A 9,675-nucleotide genomic window follows, 5' to 3' on the forward strand; every position below is an offset into this window, starting at 1 on the left:
CAGGTAGATTGCAGGGAGGGAAGGCGGCATGGTATAGCCCGATCTTGGAAGCTAAGCAGGGTCGGTTCTTGGAAGGGAGACCACCAAGAAGGAAGACTATGCAGAGGAAGGCTATGGCAAACCACCTCTGCTTAATCACTTGCCTTGGAGACCCCTTGCTGGGATTGTCGAAAGTCAGCTGCGACTTGACGGCAATTTGCACACACAAGTGGATTGCAAGCTATATGTAGCCTGCTGTTAGTATAATGCATAATCAGCTGTTCCTGAGGATGGAAATCCTGACTTCTGCATTGCCTTTTCGGAGTGACGAGGGCCAACTGTATTGTACCCTCGGAAGCATTGACTGAGTGCGGGAGTGTTGCAGTGGGGAGGGGGGTCGCCTTGTTCTGACAGCCTTCGTTTCTGACCCCTCACCTCCTTCACAGATCCCCAAGTGGGTGGCAGAGGGACCCGCCGAAGACGTGGCCGTCTGTGTGAACTGTCAGAACAACAGCTTTGGGGAGAAATGTGAGAGCTGCCTGCACGGCTACTTCCTCCTGGAAGGGAAATGCACCAAGTAAGACCTTTTGCGCCATGGGAATAGAAGCTCCCCCCCACACAGTGATATTTATTTATTTATTTAAACATTTATCTCCTGCCTTTCATCGTGGTTTAAGGCAGCGTACAATATTAGATAAAAAAACATTTTCAGGTAAAACCAAAAATAAAATGGCCAACCCCAAATTTCTTTCCCCATTAAAAGACACCTGCCATTCAACACCCCCCCTCGAAAGCCATAGCAAATTGGCAGGTCTTGCAATACCTCCTGAAGACCTGCAGAGGGAGGGGGCCCTCGTCACCTCTTCAGGGAGGTGTGTTACACAGAGCTGGAGATACAGTGGGAAAGCCCCCCCGGGCATTCAAGGACATATGGAAGGAGACGGCCCTTCAAATATTATAACAGAATGGTTCAGGAAGGTGCTTATATAAAGGGAATGGCTTCGTGGACTACACCTTTGTGTATAGTGTGCATAACCTGTTTTCTGTATGTATTATCCTGCTCCTACTGCATTGTTCTCAGGCAGCCCATTCCTGAAGAGGGGGGCAGTTAGGCAGCGGCCGGCTTTCTGGCCACCGAAACAAACTTGAAAACAGTTTTAAAAGAAAAGAAAATGCCCCCATTAGCATGAGGGGGTGTTCCCGGGGTGAAAGGGGTTAGGAAGTTGCCTAAAGGCAGCTCTGCCCCCAGGAACACACCCTACTCAGGTGCAGGCCTTCCCTTCCAGAAATTCCCTGCTGGCATGGCTGCGCTGGTGGCGGGGGCCGGTTCAGCTCCGCGGCTCCCTGATGCTGGCATGTTTGTGCCTGGGAAGGCGTAAGTGTCCCTTATCCCAGGTTAAAGGGGCACTCATGCCAGTGTGGGGGTCACTCCGGCTCCTCGGGAGCTTCACACACACCCCTTCAGGATTGCAGCCTACTTACTCAATTCCATTTTCTTCATTGTTCAATATATCACATTTAATACTTTGGCTTTGCTTCCAGATTTCTATAATCCTAGTCCTGTTACATTACTTATTAGAGGTCTCATCCTATTGATTGCCTTGACTTACACTGTGTAAATCCGCCTTGTCTCTCCCTGAGAAAAGCGGACTATAAAGTAAATAAATAAATATTAATGTCATTGTTTTGAACCTCCACATTCAGAGGCAGTCAACCTCTGAATCCCAGTGCCAGGAGGCAACCTCAGGGGAAGGCCTCAGCCTCTGTGCCCAGTTGTTGGGCCTCCAGAGGAACTGGTTGGCCACTGTGTAAAACAGGATGTTGAATGAGAGGGACCCTCACTGGTCTTGATCCAGCAGGGCTTTTCTGATGTTCTGACATTCTTATGACAGGGCTACTGATGGCTTTTAACTTGAGCAAGTGTTCCACAGTATATTTTCTTGGGAAGGAACAAGATGAAACTGAATTGCTTTCCTATAGATCCATCCCTCCCCCAAATTTTTACAGGGAGCTCCATCATTCTTGGCCTCCTCTAGATTATTATTCTTTTGTGAGGGAGTTGGTAGTTCTGGATTCAAGGATTCTCTTCTACAAGAATCATTCCTACCCGAGATGAACCCCACTGTGACCTTCTTGGTTCAGCGCTCCAAGTTATGCCATTTCCAAGGGCCTCGTTTGGTCTGTTTTCTATGCATGAGTGCCACCCTTATGCTGCTACCCCTCCCCCCTTAGCATGATCCTCCAGCCTGGCCTGGAAGCTGAGGATGCCTCACTGTTGGCCCCTCTCCCCACCCCCCCACAGATGCCAGTGCAACGGACATGCCGACTATTGCAACGAGCTGGACGGGACGAACTGCCCCTGCCAGAACAACACCGAGACCGGACCTTGTCAGAATAGTGCCCAGTCCGACAAAAAGGACTGTTACAAATACCAGGTAGGGGTGGGGCTTGGGATGCAGGAGGGTGGGGTCTCGGCAGAGCTGAACACTGGGGCGTACCAAATGCGGGTGTGTGTCCCAAAACGAGAAGGAAGAAAAGGCAAGTGTCTAGGCACGAGAAAATGTGGGGGGGGGGGATCTGGCTAGAGCTGGCTGTGTTTGAACTCTCTGGGAAGAACCGGACAGGCTGGTTTTCTAAAATTTACAGGCCAATTTTGAACACCGAAAATCCCATTAGGGAATACTTGAAAAGGGAGATGGGGAAAGATGGTAAGGACCCATATCCCCCATTCCGCTTGACGCTTTGTTTTTACCCATGCATATAGTCACATCTCCACACTAGTTCAAGACAAATCCATTTCACGTTAGTGTACAAGTGTTATCAGATACCTTATATTTTGAATTTTTATCCAGATAAGAAAAGATAAGCATTGGAGATGTGCCCAGCCAAAAGCCAGCGTCCACTGTACATGGTAGGACTGCTTTGCCAGTATAAGTGTTTTGCAGAACAGACTATTTTAGTTCGCCTTTTTTCTTTTCTTTTTTGCTGAGATTCAGTGGGCCAAATGACCAACTTAATTCTAGTACTTGAGCTACATATTATTTTATTTGGATGCTTTGAAGGAATTAAGCAGAAGTTGCTTATAGATCTTGATAGTACCAGATTGACTGAGTAAAGGACAGCTATGGTTATCTGTGGAAAAAACCAACTGGCTTTTTCTTTTTCTTTTTTTGCAAGCCTTGAGAACTTTTAAAAAATTAATTTTATGAGATGAGATCATAATATAGTTGTCCATGTATATATTTTTTGCTATTATAAATGTGTTTTTCTTTTCTGTACAGCTGTTGCAGCTGAAAATACAATTATGAAGGGGTTTTTGTTACGCTTTTATTATAACTTTTTAAATAAAAAATAAAGTGATGGTTGTGAAGCTGAACTTTTGTGTGCGATGCCTGGTGAAATCTCAGGAACAGGGATGCTGAGCTTAACTCCCAGAGGGGACAGTTCTTGCTTTCTCTTCCCTGGGACAGGCAGAACAATAACTCAGAGCCCAAGGATAAATGTTGCCAAATAAGAGATGTTACGCAAAGAGATTTGATCTGCATCTTTTATACGGGCCGCAGAATGTTTTTATTTTTTAAAGGCCCAGTTACTTAATCTAATCCTTGAGTGGGAAGAAAAGTGTCCTGAGATTGTCTCTCCAGATCCCAGCTTGAGCTGCCCTGAAATTGACTGTCTTTCTCATTGTCCCCCACAGTGTGCCAAATGCCGCGAGTTTTTCCACGGGAACCCGGTTGGCGGGCACCAGTGCTATCGGCTGATCATTGTGGATCAAGAGAGCTGCTTTGACCCCACCTCACAGGCCAACTGTTTCCACGAGCCCAACATCAAGAATTTGCCGCTCGGCCGCACCGTCTTCTTCGGCGTCCAGCCCAAGTTCACCAATGTGGACATCCGTATCACCATCGACGTGACATTTGGAGGCGTGGACGTCTACATCTCCACGTCCTACGAGACGTTTGTCGTGGACGTAGACCCCGTCACGGGCATGCACTTCGTACGGGTGGTGTCGCCAGTCGACGAAGCGGCTGGGCGCAGCAGTTTAAACAACGGAAGCCAGACCTCCCTGCCCATACAAGAGAAGCGCACCCACGGCCTCATCACTTACATCACCGTGCGAGCGCAGCATTCCGTGCTGATGGTTCGAGGAGTCCGAGACCGCGTTGTTATCACCTACCCACACGAGATCCACGCCCTCAAATCCAGCCGGTTCTACATTATCCTGCTGGGAATTGGGGGGGCCAGCCCCAACTTCACAGAGTCCCAGGGGTTGCTGTCCTTCCGGCAGGACCAGGCCCACATCGATCTCTTTGTCTTCTTCTCTGTCTTCTTCTCCTGCTTCTTCCTCTTCCTCTCGGTCTGTGTCTTGCTTTGGAAGGTCAAGCAGTTCTTGGATCTGCGGCATGAGCAGCGGCGCCACCTACAGGAAATGACCAAGATGGCCAGCCGGCCCTTTGCCAAGGTCACCATTTACTTTGAGCCTGACACCCTGGGTGCGGCCGCCGAGCTGATTTTCTTGCCCGCCCGCCCCCACAAGCACCCGGCGCTGGCCGCTGCCCAGCCCCTGCCGAGCCGCCTGAAACCTTACCACGAGGTGCCCTACCCCGTTGCCCACTTCCGCCGTTCGGAGCCGTTCCTCTCCCACCTCATGGGTTACTCCTACTCCAGCTTTCGAGTGGGGCCCATCACCTTGGAGCCCACAGATGACGGCATGGCGGGGGTGGCCACTGTCCTCTTCCAGCTGCCGGGAGGGCCCCAGGCCCCTAACCGTGCCTGCCTCGGCTCGGCCCTCGTCACGCGCCACAACCTTCAGGACTACTGCAGCAGCAGCCATGGAGTCAGCAGCTCCCGCAAAGGCATCCTCAGCCACGAGAACCTCACGAGCATGTCCCTATGAACCCCTGCAGGGCGGGGAGCGGCTCCGGTGGGCTTTGAAAGGGGTGGGATTCATTGCTTCTGCTGCGCTCCTCAGCCATCTTTGCTTGCCTCCACAAGGTGCCTCAGAAATGGCAGGAGGGCAGGGTCTGTGACCAGGAACAGGAGGAGTGGCTTCATGGCGGATACTTGGCAGCCCTTGCTGTCCATGTCATGGACATAACCACCAGCAGGGGGTGCCATTCTCTGACCTCAAAGGCAGGGGGCAGCGCTGATGGCCCACAATTCCCAGTGGCTGTTCCCTCTCCGTTTCCCTTCCGCAGATCACAGAGTGGCACAGGAGCGGCTGGCCTAGAGGGGCTAGCAGGAGTAGAAGTTAGCCCGTATGCTCCCTGTTCTGGCCGGGAGAAGTTTCTCAGAAACAGAGGGCAAAGGAGGGAGGGAGGGGGTGGTAGAGTCTTGATGCCTGCATGCATGCGTTAGGTTGGGTTTTTTTTTTTTTAAATAAGACCTTCCCTCCCATTTCCATTTGCTCTGGTCTTTTAGACAACACTACCCCCCCCCCCCAGGTAATAAAGAGGAATGTCTACAGCTCTTCCTGGACTGCCCCACGTCAGGCCACTGGGTGAGTTTGTGTCAGATCAGAAGTGCTTCCTTATGGCCAAAAAACAAAGACCACGTCCACAGGAGCACACCTTGTTAACGTGGTCCTTTGCTACATACGTTTTTTTTTGTTTTTGTAAGCATTCACACCTGTAGCCTCGAGTGGTGGTTCAGTCCAAGGAAAGCTTCAGCGCCAGATTCTGCTGAGATTAACAAGTCCGTCCTTTTCCCCCTGGCATCTTGCAGATTGTTTCTCACGCTCCCCAAGGCTGTTTATGTCCCGGCACTGAGTGAGCTGCCCATTTGGAATCAGCTCTGTGATCCCTCCCTCGGGAGGTGGCGGCAGGAGCCCCGCAGTTGAATCAGAGGCAGACAGCTTGGGTTTTCCCCCCTCTCTCCTTTTTTCTGCCTCCTAGTATAGTTATTAACATGGGAGAGCTGCTGTTGCAGCCCTTTTCTTGCTGGTTTCAGGAGGAGGTTTGAGTTGTGCTTGACTCATTAGTCTGGTTGCCAACCTCGAGGTGGTGGCTGGAGATCTCCTGTTTCAGTTGATCTCCAGGCAACAGAAATCAGTTCACTTGGAGAAAATGGTCCCACCCCCAGGCTCCACCCCCAAAATCTCCAGGTATTTCCTAACCCAGAGCTGGCAACACTACTCATCAGTGAAATGTCAATTCAAAAGGAAGGGAGAGAGAGAAAAGGGGAATCTGCCCCAGTCCAAACAAAAACTGTCCCTTCAGTGTCCTCTTGGGCTGCAGTTCCTAGGTCTCTGCGCAGGCCCATCTGGGCCCAGCACTGGGTGCAGAGCTTCATCCGGCAGAGGTATGGAGTGGCCCCAGTTCATAAGAACATAAGAAAAGCCCTGCTGGATCAGATCAAGGCCCATCAAGTCTGTCTGTTCTCACAGTGGCAAACCAGATGCCTCTAGGAAGCCCCAAACAAGACGATGCCTGCGTTCCTAATAGAATAGAAGCACCTAATAGAATAGGCCCGTTCCTCTGATACTGGAGAGGATAGGTGTGCAACATGACTAGTATCCATTTTTACCAGTGGCCATGGATAGCCCTCTCCTCCATGAATGTTCACTCCCCTTTTAAAGCCTTCCAAGTTGGCAGCCATCACCACACCTTGGGGCAGGGAGTTCCACACTTTAACTACGTGTTCATTCCACAGTGTGCCTCTCCTGGGCGTTGGCAACAGCCAGGCAATGGGGTGTGTGTGTGAACTGAGGCTAGCAGGGGCTCTTCAGTTCTCGGGCCATCTGGCAAAGGGCGCAGGGGCAGCAGCAGCAGAATGCGACCCAGTCGCAGCAGACACAGCCCTGGAAAGAGGAGACAGCTGTCAGTGGGGGTGGGGGGGCCTTCACACACAAAGCCTGGGATATGCTTGCCATTTCTTCTCATGTCTGGTTCCAACACACCCCCCCCCCGAAGGGCAAGATTAAATGCAAACAGCCCAGGACTACGAGCCACTTAAACCTAGAATCCAGAGGGGTCCTCAACGTGGTATCTGTGGGGTCCCACCAACACCCTCAATGGGTTTTTTAGAAACTCCTCCATGTGGGGCTTTTGTCCTGCAGGGCTTCTAATTAGCCATTGGAGATTTGATTGGCTGTGTGACTTGAAAGTAAACTGCGGCAGCCCACCACCCTGTGTCAGATTTTCAAAGGTGCCCGCAGTCTCAAAAAGGTTGAGGACCCCTGAGCATAGTCCCTTCAGGATTCTCAGGACCCTTCTCAAGCTACAGTTCCCAGGACTTTTTTTTTTTTGGGGTGGGGAGCCATGATGGCAAAGTGGTATAAAACCAACATCCATCTTCTACTTGAAGGGCTGTCGTATAGAGGATGGTGCCGAGTTGTTTTCTGTTGCCCCAGAAGGTCAGACCAGAACCAACAGGTTGAAATTAAATCAAAAGAGTTTCCATCTGGACATTAGGAAAAATTTTCTGATGTTACAGCGGTTCCTCAGTGGAACAGGCTTCCTCGAGAGGTAGTAAGTGCTCCTTCCCTGGAGGTTTCTAAGAGACCAGATGGCCATCTGTCAGCAATGCTGATTCTATGACCTTAAGCAGATGATGAAAGGGAGGGCATCTTGGCCATCTGGGCACGGAGTGGGGGTCACGGGGTGTGTGTGGGGGGCAGGTAGTTGTGAATTTCCTGCATTGTGCAGGGGGTTGGACTAGATGACCCTGGTGGTCCCTTCCAACTCTGATTCTATTATTTGTCTTGTGGATATGTGCTTGACAGTTTCGCTACGGGCTTGCAGGCTCAACCCTGTCAGTGAGCTGGTCTGTTTCTTCTCTAAAACTTTCCCTGTTCCAGGCTGTCCAGACAAGGCGAGGATGGGGCTTTGCGATGGGTTGGGGGGGGGGGTCCTACAGCAAGAGTTCATTGTTGCCTTTCCCATCAAGGTCGCTGCAACTTTGCCCACGCTCACTGGTTGCCGGCAAACCACTGAACTGGCAAGACAGAAGGCAGACGCCTGCTTTTGGAAAGGGGGGGGTACAACCTCGGCTGATGGGGAGGGAAAGAGTTCTAATCTATGCCAAGTTAAATGCTGCCCCCCGCCAAATATGTATTTTCCTCCCTGCCTGACAGCTTCCTGCTACAACCTAGCTATCCTGCCTAAGCCTAGAGCCTATTTCTCTCGCAGCCGTGATTCTGCTGCTATGGAGACACAACTTCGGAGAAAGAGACTTTTTTGCAAGACGGGAAGGCAGCTTCAATGGCTGCGCATCTCCTGGCAGACCGGCCTCCTCGTGGAGGGCTGGGGGGAAGGAAGTCGGTACCTTGATGCGCAGCTGTTCACGCAGGCCCGTCCGCATGGCCACCAGGGCCCCCGGGAGGAAGGGGACGCAGCAGCACTCGCCGTATTCCACACCCACCTTGCAAGCAAGGAGGCAAGGGAGGAGGATCCCGCAGATACCTGCCGGAGGGAGGAGAATGTAAGAAGAGCCACGCCCGATCAGACCAATGGCCCACCAAGTCCGGCGTTAGGTTCACACAGCGGCCGACTGGCTGCCTCTAGGAAGCCCACAGGCAGGATGACAGCGATGGCATCCTCCTGCCTGTGCTCCCCAGCAACGGATATAAAGAGGCATCCTGCCCCTGGGAGTGGAGGGGGTAGGTAGCCATTGTGGCCAGTAGCCAACGATAGCCCCATCCGCCACAGGACTGCTCCACTCCTTTGTTAAAGCCTTGCAAGTTGGTGGTCATCTCACATCCACAATTTAACTACAGGGACTGGTGTCTTGATGAGCCCAGCAACTGATATTCAAGACCCTGGGTCCGTAGAGTATTAGTAAAAGAGAGGGTGACTCGGAGCATAGGCTGAGTGCCCTTCCTGCCCCGACTCATCCCTTTCAGCAGGGTGAACAAAGGGGCGAAATCCTAAAGCTTCCTTCAGGGAAAAGCACAAAGTTCGTGTTAGCCTACTTCATCTCGCTTAGCAAATCCATGTCTCTACAGAGTGGGATCAGCTGGGTCAATCCCCAAGTGACCCCCACCCACCCACCTTTCCCTTCTGCAGGAAATCCAAGGAGGGCCGGAGGATTTGGGGATGCCTTGTAGTGGGCAGCAGCCTGAATAGCCTAGACTGGCCTGAGCACCTCAGAATCGAAGTGAATCAGGCTCAGGTTAGTTCTCGGGAGACCACCAAGGATGACTCTGCAGAGGCAGGCAATGGCAAACCACCTTTGTTCACCCCTTGCCTTGAAAATCCTATGTGGGGTCGCCATGAGTCAATTGCATCCTGACGGCACTTAGTTATAAATGCGTTGCAGCGGGTCCCCTCGACGGCTTCCCCCTCCCTGGACCACCTCCAAGACTCACAGATGCGTTTGTCAGCACAGCAGTCCAACAGATCCGTTTTCCAGGCTCTGTACGGTGACGGGCAGCACCGGCCGATGGCTGAGGGCTGGGTGACCACAGGACAAGGCGGGGAAGCCATTGGGATGAGTGTGCCGGGGAGGAGGGGTCCTTAGGCCCCTGGAGGATGAGGTCCAAGTTTCCGGCACCCAAACAGCTTAATGCTCTCTGAATCCCAAAGATGATCTTCCCCAGCCACCTGTCTCCGGAGAGCTGCTTTCCTTTGGTGTACCGACGGGTCCCTGCTGGCTGCCGTTGTGGAATGGCTTAAAGCTGCCTTTGGGCACCACAACCTCCTTGGTGCTGATGGGAAGCGGCGGGCCTGAGTCTTGGCACAGGGAGACCCGGGTTGT

General features: G+C 52.0%; 2 protein-coding genes across 3 annotated transcripts in view; one reads left to right on the forward strand and one right to left on the reverse strand.

Annotated features, from left to right (window-relative positions):
* MEGF8 (multiple EGF like domains 8) overlaps window positions 1-4,878 on the forward strand; it is a 66,201-nt gene extending 61,323 nt beyond the window's left edge. For both annotated transcript variants that reach the window (XM_056846019.1, XM_056846020.1), the window contains exons 40-42: window positions 426-556; window positions 2,282-2,414; window positions 3,677-4,878. In XM_056846019.1, coding sequence (XP_056701997.1) covers window positions 426-556; window positions 2,282-2,414; window positions 3,677-4,876 — 1,464 coding nt within the window. In that variant the 3' untranslated portion in view covers window positions 4,877-4,878. The remainder of the gene's footprint in view (window positions 1-425; window positions 557-2,281; window positions 2,415-3,676) is intronic.
* A 1,801-nt stretch (window positions 4,879-6,679) lies between these two features.
* Window positions 6,680-9,404, reverse strand: LOC130475675 (cornifelin homolog A-like). Its single transcript, XM_056847506.1, has 3 exons — window positions 9,287-9,404; window positions 8,245-8,381; window positions 6,680-6,778 (listed from the first exon to the last, which is right to left on the reverse strand). Exons 1-3 carry the CDS (start codon window positions 9,402-9,404, stop codon window positions 6,689-6,691), a joined length of 345 nt encoding a protein of 114 aa, XP_056703484.1. The 3' UTR covers window positions 6,680-6,688.
* Window positions 9,405-9,675: the final 271 nt, after the last annotated feature.

Source organism: Euleptes europaea, chromosome 3 (assembly GCF_029931775.1).
Source record: "Euleptes europaea isolate rEulEur1 chromosome 3, rEulEur1.hap1, whole genome shotgun sequence".
Classification (NCBI taxonomy): domain Eukaryota; kingdom Metazoa; phylum Chordata; class Lepidosauria; order Squamata; family Sphaerodactylidae; genus Euleptes; species Euleptes europaea.

Excerpts from the sequence above, each read along its gene's own strand:
- LOC130475675 (XM_056847506.1), bottom strand. The coding sequence starts at position 9,404 with ATGGCTTCCCCGCCTTGTCCTGTGGTCACCCAGCCCTCAGCCATCGGC. Across the intron at positions 8,382-9,286 it reads CTGTGCTGACAAACGCATCT|GTATCTGCGGGATCCTCCTC; the intron begins GTGAGTCTTGGA and ends TCCCTCCGGCAG. Across the intron at positions 6,779-8,244 it reads GTGAACAGCTGCGCATCAAG|GGCTGTGTCTGCTGCGACTG; the intron begins GTACCGACTTCC and ends TCCTCTTTCCAG.